General features: G+C 34.7%; 1 protein-coding gene across 1 annotated transcript in view; it reads left to right on the forward strand.

The window, feature by feature from the left end:
* LOC112148102 (zinc finger protein 729) overlaps positions 1-4,494 on the forward strand; it is a 12,813-nt gene extending 8,319 nt beyond the window's left edge. Inside the window, exon 7 of the mRNA XM_024274902.2 lies at positions 1,819-4,494. Within this exon, the coding sequence (XP_024130670.1) occupies positions 1,819-4,040 (2,222 nt within the window). The 3' untranslated portion in view covers positions 4,041-4,494. The remainder of the gene's footprint in view (positions 1-1,818) is intronic.
* Positions 4,495-23,260: the final 18,766 nt, after the last annotated feature.

A 23,260-nucleotide genomic window follows, 5' to 3' on the forward strand; every position in this document is an offset into this window, starting at 1 on the left:
CAATGTAAAAATCTAAAAAATAAAAAAGTTTGTCTTAATAATATCGATATTAGTTTAGGGAATAACAAGACATATGTTACACTTTTTATATTTGTCATTCATTTTTATTCATAATCCTGACTTTATATTATTTTAAACACACTGGAAGCATCATCATTTTGTTCTGCGTAACAATAAAGGAAAACCTGATTGTGACCAATGCTAGCCAATATGTTATGATGAAAACAACATTTTAAACACTTTAATGCTCCTCTGTAAACTAGAGTAAAATAAAATACATAAACTTAAATTAAAAAAAAACTAAATTTAAAGTTGTCAAATTATGACAATGATGTTTATTTATTTAAAAATAAACATGATCACAGTCAAGCAATACACAGAACATTACAAAGTTGAAAACAATTTAAAAGTTAAATATAAAATGAAAAACAAGAATACTGATAAAACAAGAGCACATAAAAAGCAACAATAGAGGACAGTCTCATAAAAAATCCTGGCCATAAAAATAAGTAAAGATGTTTTTAACTCTTTTTTTCAAAATTGATTAATTAATCGTCCTATGAGTCATCAAAGTGACATATTGTTTTCCATTATCAATATTTATTAAGTGTGGTACACAACATAAACAATAAATCATGCAGTGTTTTAGTTATTTACATGATTTTTTTTTTAACTTTTTGGTTGCACAATGAAGCAGTATTTAGAGCTGTCACCTCACAGCAAGAATCCTGGTTCAAATCCCAGCAGTGTTTTTTCTGTGTGGAGTTTGCATGTTCTCCTCTTGCACGTGTGGATTTTCTCCAGGCACTCCGGCTTCCTTCTGCAGTCCAAAAACATTCTTCAGAGGTTCTTTGATTACTCTAAATTGTCCTTTGAGGTGTGTGGCCCTGCGACAGACGGTGTACCCCGCCTTCGCCCAACAGTGTAACGGTCCAGCTCCGTTACCCTGAAAGAGATGAATATTTGTAGTTTGATAAGTTTTATCAGTAACTGGTAAAATAAAATGTATTTTACACATAAATTATATATTAGTGTGTATGTTGTGTTTCATGTGTTCATTCCTCAAGTTTGAACCATCCTGAGATTTGATTCAGTTTCTCTTGTGGATTAAACATCTTAATTAAAACAAATATCAAACATCCCTGTTATATTTTCTAATAGCGCTGCCACGATTAATCGACAAATCGACGACTAATCAGCTATTAAAATAGTTGATGACAAATTTAATAGTCGATTAGTCGTTACTGTATATTTTATGGAGTTTGAGTGTAGTAAAGTTGAAAGTTATGATGGCATTCTGTTGGCTTTTTGGACTATTTTAGAATTAATTAAGGTTTTTCAGGCTATTTTGGAGTTTAGCTATTTTTTCAGCTACATGCTAGCTGTTTTGGCTAGTTTTGAATTTTTTTCCCCCAGTTTTTTTAGGAATAATTTGGCGTTTAGCTATTATTTCAGCTGCATGGCTGTTTTGGCAAACTATTTTTTGTGTTTTTAAGGCTAATTTGGTATTTAACTAATATTTTAGCTGGCTTTCAACTTCAGCGTTTTTAGCTATCAATTTCAGCATCTTCAGCTATCAGCACTAGCATCTTCAGCAGCCAAATTCAGCTTACAGCATTCACACAAGCATTATCGCAGGTAATGCTATATATCTAGTTTTAGTTAGTTTAAAGCTAATGATAATTAAGATGTGTGTTTTATATCCAGTTTGCGCATGACCCGATTAGTCGACTAATTGAAAAAAGTGATTAGTCGACTATCAACATAATCGTTTGTGGCAGCACTACTTTCTAATTATTTTTCTTTCCTTCGTCGTAGACAAAGACTTTCCCACTAAAGACGGTCAGGCGGTCCAGAACCAGCAGCCCCTCTGTTCTCGGGAGGAAGACTTCCGACTTGCTTCATCACTAATCACACAGATCAAAGATGAACACGAAGAAATCTGCATCAGTCAGGAACCACCAAAGCCAGCGCAGTCCTCCAGGTCACCTCCAAAACCGACTCCGAACGCTTCAGAGGATCAGCGCCCGCCGCCGAGGTCAGACCAACCGGAGACGACAGAACCTGGAGGATCTCCGTCTATTAGCTCAGAAAAAGAAACAGAACCTCAACCGGACAGGGAGAGTTCTGCTGCAACAAATGACCTCCAAGGACTTTCTAAAAGCAATGACGAACCTGAGAACGAAGACCAGACGGCTTTTAATGATGGAGGTGAAACACCGACTAGAGAGTCCAATCCAGATGAGGAGATGCCCGCCGTCAGCACTGAGCGAACAAACCAAGAAGACATAACACTTTCTTTAGATCAGAGCTGTACAAACATGTCACTGAACGACAACCATGAGGCGTCAAACAGAGAACTGGTACCAGAATCATCCAGCTTCGAAGAGGAGACGGACAGAGGCCAAACTGAGACTCCAGACGGGCAGCAAAGCCACCAGGAAGAAGATTCCGACTCAAACCCAAATCCAGCCGGTGCTGATGAGGATCAAACAGTTAAAGGAAGAGAAGAGTCAGCAGAACCGGATGAACTTCAGGTTAGAAGTCCAGAAAATGTTGAGGAATCAGTGAAAGAGAACGATGGGGAGCAGAACTCATCTGAAAACGTGGAACAAACTTCACTACCAGACAAACCAGCTGAGGAAAACCAACATGGAGGAGCAGAGAGGAGCGCTGACGAGCCTGCGGAGGAGAGTCCTGAGAAAACTCACCAAAACACTGAGACCTCGCCAAAGAGGAGAGAGCCTTCGCCGGAAAGATCCAACGCTCGTTCTGATCCAGCGGGACGGAGGAGGCTCAGAGAGGGGAAAGTGGCGCTGAGTAGAGCCGTGGAAACAAGGAAACAGCAGAGACAGGAGGAGAGGGCGGGGCCACATGAAGATGGCTCCTCCCAGTCTGCTGATAACACCTCAGCGGCGCCGGATCCGATCTGCGGCGGGGACGGAAATGCACATCCCAGGAAGTCGCACAAAGACAAAACCAGTTCCAGCTCAAAGTCAGGGAAAAGGAGGAGGCCCGGCCACGAGGAAACGACGGTTTCTGAGGGTCGCCGTGACGACGAGAGAACAACCAGTAGAGAGAAGGCGACATCGAAACCAAAAACAAACGACAGCAGTCAGCCTAAAGCAAGTAAGAAACCCAGCGAGGAAAATAAATCTTCAAGAAGCAAAAAGAGACCAAACGACGGCGGTTTGGATTCAAAGCAGAAAAGGCAAAAGGACGGAAGTTCTTCCACGTCCAGGAAATCCGAGGAGGAAAAGCTACAGAGAAGAGAGAAGACGAAATCGCAGGAGAAGAGCGACTGGGGAACATCGAGCGACGGCGCTGAGGAGAACGTGGAGAACCCGTACAAGTGCGACAGGTGTGGCAAAGTCATGAGCAACTTCAAAAACTACAAATTCCACATGAAGTCCCACACGGTTGAGAAAACCTACAAGTGCGAAACCTGCGGGAAAATGTTCCGGGAGAGCTGGGATCTGAACAAGCATCTCGTCATCCACGCCTCAGAAAAGCCCTACAAATGTGAAATCTGCGGAAACGGCTTCAACCGCCGCTACAACCTGGACCTGCACCAGCGCGTGCACACGGGCGAGAAGCCCTACAAATGCAACGTGTGCTCCAAGAGCTTCAGCTCCTGCGTCAACATGAAGAAGCACCAGCGCGTGCACACCGGCGAGAAGCCCTACATCTGCAAAGACTGCGGAAAAGAGTTCGCCGACTCGTCCGCCTTCAAGAACCACCAGCGCGTGCACACGGGCGAGAAGCCCTTCAAGTGCACGCTTTGTAAGAGGAAGTTCGCCACCAGGACGACGTTGAAGAGGCACACCAGGACGCACACCGGGGAGAAGCCGTACGAGTGCAACGTCTGCAATAAAAAGTTTGGCCACAAATCCGACCTGAAAGGTCACCTGAGGCTGCACACGGGCGAGAAGCCCTACGAGTGCAGCGTCTGTGAGGAGAAGTTCTCCACCTGGTTGAAGCTCCACAAACACAAGCGTGTGCACACGGAGGAGGCAGGAGAGTCCAGCTCCAGCGAATAGACTTCTGTCATCAACTTTTAAATGTGAGATTTACAAAAATGGTTTGTAGTCTTACCGTAGTATTACATTAGACCAGATGATCTATTTTATTAATAAGATCTGATTTTATATTTCTATTTTCAAGCTTTAATAATGTTTTTAAAACTCTGAATTATGTGAAAAAATGATTTTTTATCAAAGACTGAGAAAGTTTTATTTTTATGCCAAATGTTGAAGCATATGATGGAGTACTGGGACCACGAAAAAGTACAAAATTTGCAACTTCTTCTTGTAAATTTATGACATTAGGACCACAAAAAACAATATTACAAAATTAAAGTCGTAAAATTATGAGGAAAAAAACTTGTGAATTTGCTACTTTTAATCTTCTAAATGTACAACTTTTTCCTCACATTTATTAGATTAGGACCAAAAAATATTATTGCAAGATTAAAGTTGTTTATTTATGAGAAAAAACTTGTAAATTTGCAACTTTAAACCTCCTAAATTTGCAACTTTTTTTCTTATAAATTTACAAAATTAGTATCACAGAAAAAAGTGATTGTAAATCACTTACAGTGTAAATTCACCACTTTAATCTTGCAAATTTACAACCTTTTTCTTGCAAATTTACAAGATTAAAACAACGGAAAAAAGTACATTTACAACTTTAAGTCTCTCAAATTTGAAAATTTTTTATACATTTATGAGACTTGGATAAAAAAAGAAGTAATTTAACTAGATGAAGTTATTTAAAAAAAACTTTTAAATTATGGACTTTAATTCCCCCAATTTACAAATTTTATCTCATTAATTTACAAGATTATGTTAAAAAAAGTAATTTTTTTAGATTAAATTTATATTAAAAAAAAACTCAAATTAACATCTTTAAATTTCCACAATTTAAACGTTTTTTTTCTCATTAATTTACAAGATTAAAGTTATAAATGTACAATATAGAAAAATTGGCGAATTTACAACGTTTTTCTTGTAAATTTATTAGATTAGGACAAAAAAGTAATACTACAAGATTAAAGTTGTAAATTTATAATAAAAAAATATTTACAACTTTAAATCTCCCAAATTTGCATTTTTTTTCCATATTTTTTTAGATTAGGACTACAAAAAATAAAATTGCTAAATTAAAAGATATAATTAAAAAAAACTCTTAAATTAATTACTTTAAATCTTGCACATTTATTACTTTTTTTCTTGTAAATTTACAAGTTTAGGACCACAGAAAAAAAGTGATATTACTAGATTAAAATTATAAATGTACAAGGGAACAATGTGTAAATTTACTATTTTAAATATTGTAAATTTACAAACTTTTTCTTGTAAATATACAAGAAACCACAAAAATGTATTCTCACAAGAATAAAGTTGTACATTTACAAAGAAAAATCTCATAAATTTACAACTTTAAATCTCTCAATTTGCAACTTTTTTGGTAAAATTTATTGATCAGGACCACAAAATAAGTAATATTACTAGAAGTTGTTAAAAAAAACGAACTCTGAAATGAATTACTTTAAATCTTTCATATTTACAATTTTTTTCTTGCTAATTTACGAGATTAGGACCCCCCAAAAAATATTATTACAAGATTAAAGTCGCAAATTTACAGGAAAAAAAAGAAAAAAATCACCCTTTTCTTTTAGTAAATTTGCAAGATTAGAACCACAAAATCATTTAATGATAAAAACTTAAATTTGTAAATTTACGAGAAAAAAAAACTCATAAACATACACAACCTTAAATCTCATACAATTATAAGAGTAAGACACAAAAATGTAATAACACAAGATTAAAGTCAGAAGTCAAGAAAAAAGCTTTAAATCTTGCAAATTTACAACTTTTTTTCTTGTAATTTTTTTATTTGAACCCAAAAAAGTAATATAAGATTAAAGTTGTAAATTTAAGGGAAAAAAATCGTAAATTTATAACTTTAAATCTCATGAATTTACATTTTTTTCTTATAAATGTATTAAAGTCGTAATAAAAAATAAATAAACTGTCCCCAATACTAAATCACAAAAGTATGCTTTATATGAGGTGATTTTTTTTCTATTTCAATTTTTCTTTACTTTTGTGTCAATATTTTGTCTTTATTTTCACCAATCATTGATGGGATTTCTGAACGACTTCTCTTCGGTTTCCTCTTATCAATTCCTGGTTTGGTTTTGAGAAACTGCTTTGTGAGGAGAATAAAAGAGACATTTTTAAACAGATATTTATTTATTTTAAAACTATTTCTTAAAGGAAGATCAGGAAGAAACCCTCAACAGGACCATGTTTAGTCAATCTGTCATGAGCAGCAGTGGTTGGAGAGAAACACTGGAACATGTGCTGAGAGACAAACAGATTAGGAACTGCAACAATGTAAATGTAAATGTACCACAAGTATGCTTAAAAGTGAGGCAGTATACTGGAAGTTTACTTTTCTGAAGAAGTATCAGCTAGTATACTTCCTACATTACATGTATACGGTCTATAGTAGACTTATACTTAAGTATACCTAATAAAATAAAGTACTTTTTGCTAAGGGGAAGCAGAGATGAACTCAGAATCTCTGGAAGATCTGTTGATGAAAAGGAAAGATCATTTCTTTAGTGAGAGAAGGAAGCAGATGAAAAATAGATGCAAATTCATTTTGGCTCCAAAATTACCAAATTTAGGATCCACTTGAAAGCAGAAACAAAACTGCTTTTCTTCCATAGCTGGTTATAAAGTCAATTAAAAGAGAATATGTATCCAAACATAACTCTGTTTACTATGAAGTTGGATTTGTTCCTCAAGTTTTGTCCTTCTGTAAAAAATGTTCGTACTTGTTATAATAGTTTTGTGACTTTGCTTTTACAGCAAAAGAAGCAGTTTCATTGTGTTTTTTTTTATTTTATTTTAAACTGCAAAAGATAAAAAAGAAAAAAATGTTGGTGTATTTTTTTTACTTCTGCAATTTTACTTGAATTGAAGCAAAAAAGTTGATTTTTTTATAAAGGTTTTTCTCTCCAGATGTTATATGTTGTTTATTTGTCAGAAATATAATGTGAAAATGGAGAAAATAATATTTTATTGATAGAAAAAGTAATAAAATCTAAACTGTAGAGAAAAATTGTTGTTAAATGCCTGAAACAAACACATTCTTTAATTATAATTTTCATCTAACCATGTGTTCCTTATTTTCTGCAGAGATCAATGTGATCATGAAGTTTGTATAAACGTCTCTTCTGTCTTTAACATCAGAGTTATAGACTGTATCCATTCTGGCTGCTAAAGATAATATTTCAGAGGGTTTTCCCATCAAACCTTTACTTGTTTAGTACTTTACTCTGTTTTAGTTGTTCAGTGGATGAAGAATTGGCAGAATAGGATGTGAAAAATACCTGATTTTCCATGAAGATTGATGTTTAATCAGCATCCAGCATCTTTTTATCCAGGTTTCATGTGGCCTGTTGAGGTATTTTACATTTTTGCATCTTTAAAAAAAAGTTGTTTTTATTTTAAACGAAGATTCACAGAGATCAAGGGTGTAAAGTAATATAACTTCTAAAACGTTTGACATTAGAATGGTGACTTGATGGACAGGCTCTTTAAAAAAGACTGAACTGTAATTTATTACTGAAATACTTTTGTTGTTTTGACAGACCTAAAAACACCAGATCTGACTTTAAAAAAAAACCTCCTCGCATAGAGGTATTTCTCCTTTTTTAATACTTTTTCTTGTATTTCATCTCACTCTGTTTATGTTAGAATAACAATTTTTTCTTGTTTTCGGTGAGGTTTAAAATGAATTTTTACTGGTTAATAATAGATGAGTGATGGTGGACGATAAAAAGCAAAAATTAAACATTGAAAGATTATTAATTAATAAAAAATCCTGTTTTATCTTTTTCTTTATGTAAAAAGACATATTACATTATATATTTTATTTTGTCTTCCTAAACATTTGGAAGTTATCACAAATTTGGCCTCTTTTGTAGCCGTAGATTTTGCACTTTTGCAATAATCTAAGCAAAGACGGGACATCAGAGTTCAGAGAATTTAGTAAGCAATTAATAGAAGTTAAAATATCTTGACTGATAGAGTTTGATCATGTTCTTCTTCAAATAAAAAAAATCATTGATTGTCTAGCTTAGGGGTCTGCAACCTTTAACGCTAATAAAGCTTTTTGGTCTAGTTTCTTACAGACCAGAACCCAACCAGAGCCATAAAGTCTCACTTTATCGTTAAAAAAAAGCATAATATTCATGATTGAATGATATATATATATATATATATATATATATCCTGCAGCAGCTTTAGTTAAATGAAAAATGCAGGACAAAGATGATGCTTTCTATCATTAGGATTTTGCTGTCACCATCATTTTTTCCCTTTTACTCTCAGATATAAACAACATTTTAGTAGAATTTATTTATTTAAGAAAACATTTAGACTAAACTGAGCTTTTTATTGTCATTCTCTAAGATTTAAGCCACAAAACACATAACTCTAAATACATTTAAACTGCATTTGTTAAACTTTAACCACTTTAGTGTAAATTACCAAAAGAAATCAACATTTAGAGTCTTTTATTTGAATAACTCTAACTTAAAAACACACATTTAAAGAAAATTTCTACAGAATTTCTGATAGTAAATTATTTTTTTTGCTTAGTTGTTTGAGATGCTAAAAAATCCAAGCAGAAAGGACAAAACTTAAATAACTAATCTATTATGTATTCAATCATGAACATTTTTTATTAAAGCTAAAGAGCCACAATAAAGAGATGAAACAACCACTTTTATGTCATTCTAAATGTTATTGTCTATGCAGAGGTTGTTTTTTTAAACCATTTGGTTGAGATTTGTGTCCTCTTCATTTTCTGTTTTTTCATTCTGAAGTGAAGGCACAGACCTGCGGAGTCAGCTTATCCACAAACTAGAGGAGTTCCAACTTTTCTGGATTATCGGAAACACTGGTCTCTCTGTGTGCTTTTTAACGCACTCGGCTGTGTACGATACAGCGCACATTGTCTGCCGACAATTGGGTTCCCAGCGCACCGAGCTTTCCCCATTATCACTGTGGAAATGGGATTGGATGGTGAGCTTCCTTCTCACGCTGATGCCAGCAAAGCTCCCCAACAGAACACAGAATTCTCTCAAATGCAAAAATAAGGGCTTGTTTAGCCACCTGCACTTTAACATATCATGATTTTTGCTCATATTTTAAATTCTAACCACTTTGAGAGACTGAATCACCCTATTTTTAGCAGTAACTATAAACGGGAGCTTATAAATCAGATTCCTCCTCATTAGGATTGTGCTTTGGTCCCCATAAAGATCAAGGTCCTGACTCAGTCGGTGGTTACACCAGGAATGAGTCCAACTAGGTAACAAAAATAAGAAAATCCACACTCAAACGCAGCAGAGTTACAGCTTAATAAAAGTGTGTTTAAATAGGAAATTCTCCTTCATCATTTTTTTTCCATCGAGTTAAGAGGGTCTGAAATAGACACCCATAAAGATAAAAAGGATTTAGAATTTTCAAGCAAATGACATAAAAGCTTAAATGGATTTTTGATGAAACCCCAAGCTCACAAACCATGTCTGTGAAATCCATCAAGGCTTTCACGAGCTTTTCCCAGTGATTAGCGTTGGCTGGAGTGTTGGCACGTCCTCCAAATCAAAACCATGTTGGTTCTGGACCGACGCACTCGTGCGCTCTTGGAGAGTGTCTCCGTTACCAACCCAGTGATTTAGAAACCATCATCTCACCGCAGTGGCCGAATCAAAGCTCTGGGAAACAAGAACAAATTAACAGTGAACTATTTCGTTTTTCTTAGGGTCCTAATTTTGAAAACCACCATATTCACAAACCAGGAGAGTGCAGTTGTGTTTTTCTAGTTGTATAAACTGTAAAGTTACTTTGTAATTCTATAGTAACCAACATAATAATTTGGGGTTTTGCTTCAGTTTTGTTTGTTGCCATTTTTCTGTAAGAAGTTATTCATTTTTTTACGAGAGTGGACTCTGATTTTCACAGGACTTTCCTAAACTTCGATATGACAGGTGACACGTGTCTCCGAGGTCTCACAGGTCGGCCATCTTTTTATCAGTCTAATAGACATTTCACCTAAAGCCAGAATTCAATTCAGTCCAGTTTTATTTATTTAGTCCAATATCACAATACAGTTATCTCGATGGGCTTCACATTGCACAAAAACAACAGCTGATTGCTAATCTAAACAGACTTAGCTAAACTGAGTATTTCTACCTTTAGACCCTCCTTCTCAGTAAGGAAAAACTCCCCCAAAAAACCTTATTCCGGGAAAAAATTAAAAAGAAGAAACCTCGGGGATGTGCACATAAGGGGAGATCCTCTCCCTGGACGGACAGGCGATTTACCAGGACTTTTAAGGATCCAAAACACACTAAGAGTCGCGCGCCGAACAGGATTAAGATTTATTGAAGACACTAAAACTACATTTTTAAAACTTTAAAAATGTAACTTTTTAACATAATTATGAACTACACATGTAGCATTACCTGCAATAAAGCTAGCGTGAATGCTGTAAGCTGAATTTGGCCGCTGAAGATGCTGAAAATGATGGTTAAAAACACTGAAGCTGATAGCCATCTAAAATATTAGCTAAAAGCCAAATTAGCCAAAAAACTAAAAACCACCTGGCATGGAGCTGAAATATTAGATAAACTCCAAATTGCCTAAAAAATCTAAGTAAATGCCAAAGTGGTCCAAAAAAGTAGCTTTATCTTAATAGAACTGGGGGTGCAAGACGAGCCAGAGGTGAGGTCCACAACCAAGGACAGGAGCACAGATGAGCCAACCAGAATCTGAAATCTCTCCTGCTCCCCTGGAGTGGAGTGGAAAAGGACAACACATGAATCACACTGCACCAAACACACATGGAGAACTACATGAAAAATAAAGAATGGAGGGAATGAAAATAGAGGAATCTGTTTTCATGAAGGATTTAAGAGTAACAGCAGAAATTATCATCTGTCCTCCACGCTGTATGTTGCTAAGGCACATTTTTTGTTCTCAAATTCCTAATTTTCAGGATTTATATTTTCAATTTTGTTACATAAACCACAGGTACTCTAGTTTATTGTGTTATATTTTGATCTATTTTCATGACATACTTTTTATTGGGTATATTATATAAGGTAAAAAAAATTACCCAGCAAAAGCGATGGTGTAACTTTTTATAGCAAAAGCGTTCTAGGGTTAAACTGCTTTGCAGGACTAGCAGGGACAGTGGATGGATGGTTAAAATAGCAAGAAGAATTTCCTGACTTTTGCTACAGTTAAAAAGTTTACTTTTTCTGGTCTTTTGTTCTACAATACTTTGCATTTGTTATCTATTAAAAATTGTTTTATTTGAGAGTTGAAGACCAGGAAGGAAAAAAAGAAAAAAAAAATAAATAAATAAAAAAAAATAAAAAAAAAATCAAATATTGGGTTTTAACCTTAAAACACTGCAAAAAGTGAAACGCCTAGATGCAAAAAAGAAAAAAAAGTAATGTTCCAAGTGTATAGATTTATTTGGTGATCTCCAAGAGTTAAATGCACCACCAGTGTCTGGAGCCAGAAAAAAAAACAACTAAAACTTCTCTGTAACAAAGACAGATCCCACTGAGAAGGAGCACTCTGGAGACGTCATGGAATTAGAACTATAATAAAATGTGATCCAAAGGCAAAAACAGCAGATCAATACACCAAAGGGACAGACATCTAATGCAAAAACTATGGAATCGTGACCTGCTGGAACACAACAAACTGGCAGAGATTGTGGAACAGTCAGTCCTAAATACTGCAGCTCACAGGTGGGATGAATGACAATGATTAGAGACCAGGTGGAGACTGGGAGAAAAAACATGCATATCATGACAAAAATGTCTTATTTTCTGTCTTACAACAAAAATAATCTCATCAAAAAAGATGATCAATTTCTGTAATATAATGTTAGTTTAAGAAATTGTGTTTTAGTGAATATTTCTTTTCCTTAAACTAATAAATCTCAATAAGATCATTTTCTAACCCCATTTTCTTTTATGATTTATGATTTAAAAATAATTAATAAAAAATGTATTTTTAGGGAAGATCACACTTGTTGAGGAAAAAACAGGTATGAGTCTGACAGGTGCAAACAATTAATTAGAAGTCATTATTTTCTGCATGTTGCTTTAATATTATTATTTGATGTAAACTCTAAGGAGTTTGTTTAATTTCTATCACATATTTATTTATTGGAAGTGGTTCATTAAAGAAAAAAACTAAAACAAAAGAGACAAAAAAACACATCAAACCTAATTTTGATATTTTGTCATAAATTAACGTATACATCCACATTTACATGTAAATTATCCCATTATAATTACTCATAAACAGACATTTTTCCACCCATGCATACAGTACATGACACGTGAATCAATTAAATATCAGATTAAAATGACAAGAATTTAGTAATAAGTGGATACATAATTTTAGGACATTAGAAGTTCTTTAAATCTGTTTTAATGGAAAAAAGTGGACTTTCACATCTATAATTCACATGGTAAATAATAAAATATGTCATTTCTAGACTTGAAAAACGTAATGAAAAGTACATTTTTGAACAACCTGGATGGTGAGCCAAAGTTTCCAGCAGGGGGCAGCAGATCCCCGAGTTTGGAGATTACTCACTGGATTTAGGGGATAATTGTTTCTTAAAAGTCAGAATTTGAACTTAGATTTTCTACAAAAAGACGAACAAACTAACAGAGCAACTGATGCTCCACATTCCTCAAGCTAATAAAACACATTTTTATTAGTGTCTGGGTTCGAAATGACTCATTTTAGGTTTTCAAAGGTGGTATTCCTGGCATTCATGCATTCCCCTATCAGCTCTCTGGCCTGCAGCTATCAGATAATGTTGAAGCAGCTGTGAGGAAGCAGAGGTGAGCAGCAGAGCTCGTAAATCTTGTTCAGCTGACACAGGTCTGGGTTCACTGACCAAGGAAGACAACTTCAAACAGAGAGCACTGTCTTCAAATGAGCTTGTTGCCTCCACTGACGTGCAGGTTTAGGTTAACCAGCTGTTTCAACTGTGTGTGCTTGCACGGGGGTGGACGGGTAGGTTTTCAGGTCGGGCGTTGATGGGCCACCAAGCAGGAGCAATAACTGACACCTTTTGGTTGATATTTACTCAGTGAGTGAGCACTCAATTGTGTGTGTGTAAGTGTGTGTGTGTGTGTGTGTGGGCCACAGCAAGTTTTTTACTGCAAACCTTTCTGGACTTTGCCTTCAGTTTGTGTTCGCCTCAAAAGAAAATAGAAAAAAACAAATTTAACTGTAAATTCAGTTTTAAAAAATATTATATTTTATTTTATTAATTGTAACAAAAGAAAAAAACTAAATAAGTACAGGGTTCCTAAAGGTATGGAGCCTCTAAAGGGACATTAAAGTAATAAAAAAAAGATTGCAAAAAAAACCCCAAAAACATATTTATCTATTTTTTCTATTCTCAGAAGATTTCTGGTTACTAACTGATCCTAGCCAAATACAAACTTGTGCATATCAGTTAGTAACCAGACATGTTTTAATTCAATCTTCACAAAAAACAAAATTACTTACATTTTTAGAATGTTTTTACTTCAGTTTTTAGAAGACAAAAACATTTTTTTACTTCAATTTTTTTTAACATTTTTTTTTAATTTGGTGTGTACGGAACCCCCAAAGGGACAACAGGAAAAAAAAATAAGAAAAAAAAAAATTACTGTAGGTGCACACCAGTTAGTAAACAGAAATAAAACATTTTTAACTTAAATTTTTAGAATTTTTTTCTCACTTACTATCTGGTGTGCATCAGTTAGTAAACAGAAAAAAAAATACTTCCATTTTTTTTTTTTTTTTACTTTGATGTCTCTTTAAGGGCTCTGTGTAAAGGGACCATAAAAAAAGTAATAAAAAAATAAATATAAAAGTTTCTGGGGGCTAACTAGTGCGCACCACAAAACTAACCATCAGATACCAGATAGTAAACAGAAACTTTTTTTTTTTACTTAGATTTTTTTTGCTTCAATGTCCCTTAAGGGACTCCGTAGAAAAGTAACCCCAGCTTGAGTTAAAAAAAAACGAAAAAAAAAACTGAAATCTTAAGATTTGAAACTTGAATTTGAAGTCCTTTCAGAAATAAAGCTTTCGTCTATTTCATCCTACAGTAGTCAGTAAAACAAATTCACACAATAAACAATTTAATTAACTCCTTTTTTACCATTAAAAAAATCATATTAAACTGCTTGCAATGTCCTTTCACAATAAAAGCAGATGTTTCCTGTCTTTAAAATGTGAAAGAATAAAATTTCAGAAAAAAATGGAATATTTATTTTATGAAAAGGTTTAAAAATTCACTTTAGTGCAGCATCTATTCAAAAAATATTCTTTTGTTTCAACTTCAATAAAGTTTCTCTGTAATTCTTAGTTTCACCCCCCCACCCACAAAAAAAAAGTTTGGATTTTTCTACTAAAGAGTAAATACTTTTGTCTTGTGATTGTTCTTTTAATGGAAAAAAGCTTGAGAAGTGAGCAGTCCGATTTCCTCTGTGATCCTCACAGAGAGCCTGCTGCTCGGCCTGCAGCGCTGCAGCATTCCAGTCACATCCAAGTTTGATCTTTAGCTCCAGTTTTTCACCCATCAAACCTCGTGTCCCCCGTCTACTCCTCCGTTTCTCCCCTTTCCGTCTCCCTCTTCCCATCTCGTGTGCTGGTTGTCTTTCCGTGTCAGAGACTAAGCAAACACACTCGTATGTGAATGGCCTTGTAACTCCGAGTTCCTAAGAGACCGGGAGCTCACAGCCGAGCGCAGCTGTGTCTTCATTTGTCGGCCATGTTCGGCATTCTCCAGATATCTGGAGGAGGCTGCTCGGCTTTTTCTGCGGTCTGGTCTGACCTTGTGACCTCTGAGAGGCTGTGAAGAAGTCAGTTAGTAAAAGAAATATCAAAAATATGTATCTTTGTTTCTGAAGATGTTTAGAAAATGCTTTAAAATAATTTTTGTCAGATTTTTTTAGAGATAACCGAACTCTAAAAACTGCTTATAAAAGAGTAAGAGTGGAATTGAAGGAGAAAAGACGCAACATAGAAAGTAGAAGAACCTGTTTGTGGAGGTCCCATGGCTAACACAGATATCACCAAGATGGCAGCGTATGTTCTCCTAAATTAGATTCACACTCCCCTTTTCTTCCTCCTCTCCTTCCAACCCATTTTCAGACCTTTCTCCTGCAATCCTTCACCTTGCAGACTGGACTTTCAAACAGTTCTAAAACTTTATTCTAATTTTACTTAATTCGCTGCATCTTTAACTTCACTTGTCATCTGTTCTCGGTGCATCTGGCCCACATGAGCCATAGAAAGACATCAGAGGATTAATGGAGGGTGTGTGGGGGTGACAGTGTTTGTGGAGCGGGGGCGACTCTCCACATCTGCATGTGTGCACAAAAAAATGTCAGAAAGGTCCATCTGAGAAAGCCATCTTTCATAGTTTCTTTTGGTTAGCTTCCATACGAGGCAGAGAGCCATAAAACCACTGACACTTGAGTTGCCCAGCTGTCCAACAATCACAGATGAAGTCTGCAAATTCACTGATCCGTCCAGACACGGGAAGGAAGCACGGCCCTGCGCCGGAGTGTCCTGCAGGAGAGGGAACAGATCTGAAACCTCAATGACAGGTGTATCCACCTGTCTGCATCAACAGTAGAGGGACCGGGTTCTATCTTTGTCTTCTGGGTTTTGTTTAGCTAAAACTAAAGGGATATGAATTCATAAATGTAAAGTAAATACCTACTTTATGTGCAGCATCTATTAGATGTTTAGCTTTTCTGTGGGAAGGACCAGTTTTGTTCAGAAATTGTCACATTTTAGTCGGATTCATACAAATACTTCTTGACAGATTTAAACCATTCCCAGATTATGTACAGTTACAAAACACTTTTCTTCCTCTAACACTAACAAGCAATCAAAAATACACATAAACTATTCGATAAACACATTTGTTTTTGTATTATTTTAGATAATTATCTGGCTGTAGAGTAGTGTTCATTAATCGACTAATCTAAAACAAAAACTTAAAAGTTTAACACTAGAAAAAGTTGCACTACATCTGCAACCTTTAACATTTAAAGAGCCATTTGGGTTGATTTCTAACTGAAGAAGCCACAAAGTTTCACTGGTACTTTTACAAAAACAGGACATTGACTATTATGATAAACGTATATAAATTATTGTTTATTTTAGCATGAATAAACCATAACTTTTGGTGAAGGTTCCTATGTCTTCCTTTCAAAATAAAAGTCACCCTGTGCCACATCACCATCTGTAGTAGCACAATTAAATGTTTGCAGGGATTTAAAAATAAAACATTGTCTATTTTATGGTTTATGGTGCATCTCTGCCAGAAGTTCAGAAATCTAAAAAGCCTAAATTAAATCAGAGCTAATTCCCTTATCCATGCTGTAATTTTTTAGACACTTAAAAATCCTTTAATTTGTGCAAAAATAGAAAATCTGCCTTAAGAATACATTTTGGTTGAGCTTACTGGCTTCAGATTGATTTCGCTGGTCGAACGGCGTTCAACAATCTGTCAAAATGTTTTAGTTCGACTATTAAACTATGAAGCAGAACTGCTTGATGAATTGTTGGAGGATTATGGGTATTAGGTACACAGAGTCATACTGTTCTCAATTTGTATGTGAATATACTGAATACAGTTTGATTTGGTTTCTACATTAGAGAAATCTTTCAAAATTAAAAACTTTATTTTTCTTCAATCAGAGAGCCACAATAGAAGATTGTTAACTTTAAAAAAGATGGGCAACAGGTGTAGTCACATGACCCATAGGTTTATTTCCTAGATGAAAACTTGACTTCAGGATTGAGGTACAAACAATAACAGTATTTTTAGGCTGATTTTGCACAATAAGCCAATAAAAAGTTCTAATAAAAAGGTGCTTCAATTCTGAGATCTTGTGGAATTTCCACCTCCAGCTAATTTGTGGCACCATTTTGTCTGCGACTGCTGATATTAATGATTCTGTTGTGATCATTGAGACTAAGTAAACCAAACCAAGTGACTATGATGAAATGGTCTCATTTTATTTTTTATTACAATGTATTTTCAGATATTTGTTGTATTTCTATTCTTATTTTTTCTCTTTTATACATGTCTGAAATGAAACATTGTCTTCAAAATCAATTATTTTTACCTGTTAACCAATGCAGCTCTAGGTCACACATATTTCGTAAAATCCTGAGACAACTTTAGAATTACATTCATAAGTTACATTTAAATATAAGCAACTTCTAGTGAGACATATTTATAATAAACCTTCCCTTGACTTGTTTTGCTAATGGATTTTGGGTTTGAGGCACAGAATCACTCCGATGCCAAGTTCTAAAGTACAGTTTGCCAGTGACCGCTGGTTAAAAAAAACTGTGAGAAACACGATGACCCACCGGCCAGCTAAAATAAATTATAAAGTGAGCAGAGATGACTTTGGTTTCTGTTCGGCGGTTTGATCTTCTAGCACACCTACAGAGCAGCACAAACCAGCAACCACATCTCTTCCATCTCTGGCCTCACTTCGCCTGAGGTTTCCTCTTTAAGTACCTTTGCTAGCACCTTGCAAGCCACAAAACACTAAGTGGCCTCAGGGAGAAACAAATTGAGGGTTTTTTGACAGTATGTTGGCAGTAAAACATGCATGTTTACATGGGAGGATCCCTCCAAACCACAGACATGTCCCCGGCAACCAATAGGAGTGGAGATGGGAAGGCAATAAAGGAAGGAGGGTAAAAATGAGAGAGAATTGCAACAGGTGGTGTTTCCGCAAAAATATTCATAAATATGAACCGTGCATGAATATTTTTGCATCAGTTCTACAAGAAGACATGAAAGTATGCAGTCTGTTCCAAAATGTAATGTTTTAGCAACTTGTAAATAAAACAAACCAACAAAACATGTTTGGAGCGCCATTGTAAAATGGTAATTGTGGTTAACAATTTATAGGTATACAGTTGAAAAGAGGAAAAATGTAAAGTTAGTGGAATATTATTTTGTTTCATTTAGATTTATTTATTGTGAATTATTTGAATTTTTGGAAAAAGACAAAGGGATACTCTTAAATAAGCATTTGCTTCTGCCAACCCCCTTTTCCAAACATATATTTATTGAATTTGGTTTGTGACTTTTCTTTTATAAAAGATTATTCAATTCATTTTTTGTTTTTTTTTAAGTCCTTTTTGTGATGTTTTATATGTTTGAAATAAATCAATTATTAAATTGTTAAAAAAAATCTTGCAATGTCATGCACAATTCTCAAAAAACATGAAAAAAAAACTTTATTTGTACTTGTTGCAATCTGTTAGTTTTTTGTCATGAGGAAAAAATATAATATAAGTCCAAAATGTTATTTTTTTATGCGTGATAAAGATTAAGATTGTAGTTGAGAACACAAATTTAAGGATTCTTTCCCACTAATGCTGAGACAAAAGCATTAACAAAAAAGCAATTAAAAATTAAAAAGATGTAGTTCCCCATCTGCCAGATGTTTTCTGGCCTCTACAAGAGACATCCTGAAACCAAGAAGGTACTAAAGGGCATTGTCTTCAGTCAAATTGGAGAGCTAAAGGAGGACCAGTGCTCAGATTTCTGGGCCAAGACAAAACTTTAAGACACTCCGACAGAAACGTCTGGGAGAGGAGAAACCCAACCCTGCACATGTCATTGTAATTTGGAAATATTGCTTGATTTAGGGAGTAGGGGGACTCAAGGCTATGGAAACTCAGTGGCAGAGCACACAAAGTACGTCTGTTCTTCCACAAAGAAAACTTTGTTGGCATTTTAAACAGTTTGCTGTTGTCTGCTTTTTTGACTTGACTTTATTTCTGATAATCCCCTTTCCAAAAAGAAGTATAGAGACCCGATGGTGATGCGTTTTGATAGAATTGAAGACAACAGATACAAAAATATATATTATATGTATATTTATTTAAATTATGATCAACATTCTTGTTTAATTCTGTCTAGTGACTGTGGATATGAATTAGAATTATTGCTATAATCCGGCATATTTACATCCATCACTGTCTGGATAGATGTTAATTAATGTCCATTGTCCCTATCAAATAATAGATTAATAAATACAACAATTAAAAGTATCTATAAAAAATGCCTTCCTTGATAACAGTTTATTATCAAGTCACAGATCTAGAAATAAAACATATCAATGTCTGTACTGGTTAATAAGACAGTTTCTATCATTTATTTTGCATTGATAACATATTGTTTGTCCAACCACGCATATTTCTCCTCATTACAGACACGTTTTCCCTCAATGGAGTCATTTTGCTAAACTAAATGTTTTGCAGCGCAGGAACCATTTAAAGATTTTTTCATCCACTCCTGATTCACGATAAGAATAAAGAAATACTCAAAAATGAAAGGAAAAAAAGCGTAATTTAGTTCATATATGTCCTCCATCAACAAAATAATCAACAAGAACATGTGAAAAACACAATTTTCTTCAGAGTGGGTCTTTAATGATCCAACCAAGACTTCCTCAATTTGCCCTCATCTGGTGATTCACCAATCTCCCTACTAATTTGAAGCAATTTTCCTGCCACGGAACAAGATCTGCTCCACGACGTCACATGTGCTTTTTTTTTGTCCAACATGAAGGTCTGGCTCGCTCACCATGCAGTTTCAGACACTCATTCAGGTTCCTGTGATTACGGCTGGCGTCATCCGAGCCGCTATCTGCTCTTCTGTGTAGTGAGGCCAAAAAATGTGCAGACAACTGAGGAGGATCTAATGGGCCAAATCGTGAATGGCCCAGATGGCTGCGGACAAAATTGGTCTAAGCTGTCAGTTTATCCAGGCATCAGACGATTACAGCCTCCTGCGGAAAGAAAAGCCAACATTTGGATATTTCATTTAGATCTTAACAATAGAGAGGGAGGAAAAAAAAAAATCACAGCACGTTCCTGCACACAAACTTAGCCATGTGGTAGCTATTTCAGCTAGATTTAGTTCAGAAGCTCCTGATATAAAAAACAAGCGGGAAAAAGGATCCTGAGCTCTTTTATTTTCCTTTTTAGGGCCTGTGCTGATTGTAACTTAACACACAGACAGCCTAACATGTATACATATATATATGCATATATAAAAAATCTCAAGCGCCAGGTGTTGCCATCATTATTTTATTAAGAATGTATGTAATTAAGAGACATCATCTAAAGGTTTCAGATTCATCAGATCCTAAACGCGCGACAAGTACTTTTTGGTACAGTATTCCCTCCCTTTATTCGCGGGGATTAGGGACCGGAGGCATTCCTCCTTCATCAAATACGAGCTGTGGATGAAAATTATCCTCCAGAATTATCTTCTTAAACATATTAGGAAGTTTTCCGACCGTTTCGGAGTCAGCTGATGCCATTTCTCCATGCAGAGGCATGGAAAGAGGAAGGGGCGCCTCTGACAAACCGGAAAAGTCACGTTGCTGGAAAAAAAAAATCCACAAATACGTAAATGAAGAATTGCGAAAAAGTGGGGGAACACCGTGATAATTGAAATATTTTGTAATAAAAGCTGTAAAATGGGTTGTTTATATCATATCTATCTATATATATTATTTTTGTTTGAAAAATGACAAAAATCCAACATCAATTCCTTTTTAATTAATTATATTAATACTTTGAGTTACACACACTTATTCAAAAAGCTAACAAAATAATAAAACACACTCCAAAGCTGTAACAGTACAGTGGTCAACTGGTGAATGATGAAAGATTTCTCATGCAAATGTTGAGCGTGTTCTCTTCAGGAAAAAAAAAAAGAGTTGAGGAAAATCAAAAACAGGCATTTGCTAAGAGTTACGTAATCGATTTCCAAACATCTGCTGCAAATGGTCCATGGAGAAATAAACGATTGTGTGTAACTCAATGTAGACAATTTACAGCTTGATTCTACTTCATCTTTTTTATGATATTACTAATAAACATGGACATTTTCAGTTTGATTTTTAACATGTAATTATAGTAATTAAAAAAAATAATCATTTGGGTTGAAATAACAAACTAAACGACTTTGTCAATATTTATTAAGCTTTGATTATTTGAGTAGTTTCCCAACCAATGGTCGCCGACAGAATAACTCGTAACCCTGTAAAGCAGAACGTTAAAAAAATTGACAGAATTTTTTTTTTTTTTTGGTAAAATCAGTTGAAAAATTGCTATATTATTTTGCAATATAGATAATATACATTAGGGTGACTTTATAAGGTTCTACCTACAGGAATGCTTGCTTAAAATACAAAAATACTGCCACAAGCTCAGAAAAAAGCACCTTATTTACCCTCTGTCTCAAATTTGATACACGTTTTGAACATGGTATAATTGTATTTATGAAGAATTAATGACCATTAATGACTTAATATCATCATGAAGTTTTGAAAATTTGCCTTTTTTTTCTGCAAAAAGTGTTTAAGGAAAGTTTAAGGAAAATGCACTACAGGACAGAAAACATGAACCGAGTTATATGCAGTGGGTTGTTAAGGACAGTTTTATCATGTTAAAAAAGATAGAGGTCTCAGAAAACACTGGTATGCACATAAGCTTGAAGATAGCAACAACTGATCATTCTGTGGCTGCAGGAAAGGTCCATACCATTAGACTCCCACTACTGTGTTCAGCTGAGATACTGCTGGACATGAGTCACATGTGTCTCTATAACGATTTAAAGAAACACTTCATGTTTTATTTCAGACAAAAATCATCTATACTATTTGGGAAAAGTCTCCAAAAAACTATTTGCATTGTGCTGTCATTAGCATTATCATTTATAATCATTCTTTATCCCCTAAACGAGTCCATAGTTGTTTCTCTTATTTTTTTAACCTGAGCACTGCATGACTAATCTGTATTATAAGCATTGACTGTATATAGAGAACCAGACTGAGCAAGTAAATGGTAAATGGCGTATACTTGTATAGCGCTTTCTATCCTCCTTCGAGGGCCCAAAGCGCTTCACAGTCACAGACCCATTCACCCATTCACACACACATTCATGGTGGTGGCTCCACCACCAGCGTATGGGTGATGTCTCAAGTGAGACATCACCCATAGAAAATGCTTTACCCCCGAATCTGAAATCTGAAATAAAAATGGTATCTGAAAAATCTATTGACTTTAGATCATATTAATTGATTGATAAATAGATAAATATTTATTCCCCATCAGGAAAAATTCAGTTTTAGTCATTACTCAGAAATACTGTACACTGTAAGCAGTGAAATATTGGATCAATTAACAGGAGTTCTGTAATTTGTTACATTTAAAATTATTAGTCTTTATTAAATTAAAATTTTGAGTTGATAGTTTACTCAAATTTAGTCTGATAAAAACAAATATTGTTAATTCTAACGAATTACAGAACTTTTGTTAATTGATCCAATGTTTCACTTCTTATAGTGTATGCACAATAATAAGTAAAAATGAAAAAAAAAAAATTAAATTAAATAAATGCAAATTCTTGATAGATATTGTAAAATCTACTAAAACCTCTAGAAAAACGACATTGATTTATTAGTTACCGTATTTTTCGGACTATAAGTCGCACCGGAGTATAAGTCGCAGGGGCCAAAAAATGCATAATGAAGAAGAAAAAACCCTATATAAGTCGCACTGGAGTATAAGTCGCATTTTTTTCAAGTAATTTATTTTAAAAACTAGTTGAAAAAAATTATATTACATCATCCTGGAAGGTAAGTTATAACATTCATAAGTGAATAGAAAACAGGCTAAATATGTGTCAACACATATTCACATATTAGCATCATGAAAAAAACGAAAAGGTGTAGCATTTATATAACATAACAGTTTTATTTAACTATAGCCTCAAGAACTCATCAACTTTGTATCTTTACTGTAATTAATTGCACGCAATCACACTCCATATCACTAAATCCGTTAAATTCTTCGTCCTCTTTGTCACGTCTGAATAACTAAAGTAAATAAAGTAATTGCATAGATCACCATAAGAGGGCACTCTAGACTTACGGTCCATATCTCATCATTAAAAATTCGTATATAAGTCGCACTGGAGTATAAGTCGCAGGGACATTTAATCTATGAAAAAAAACGCGACTTATAGTCCGGAAAATACGGTACTATTGAATCCAACATCCAATATTGTACAGATCATT

The sequence above is a fragment of the Oryzias melastigma genome, linkage group LG9, assembly GCF_002922805.2.
Source record: "Oryzias melastigma strain HK-1 linkage group LG9, ASM292280v2, whole genome shotgun sequence".
Classification (NCBI taxonomy): Eukaryota; Metazoa; Chordata; class Actinopteri; order Beloniformes; family Adrianichthyidae; genus Oryzias; species Oryzias melastigma.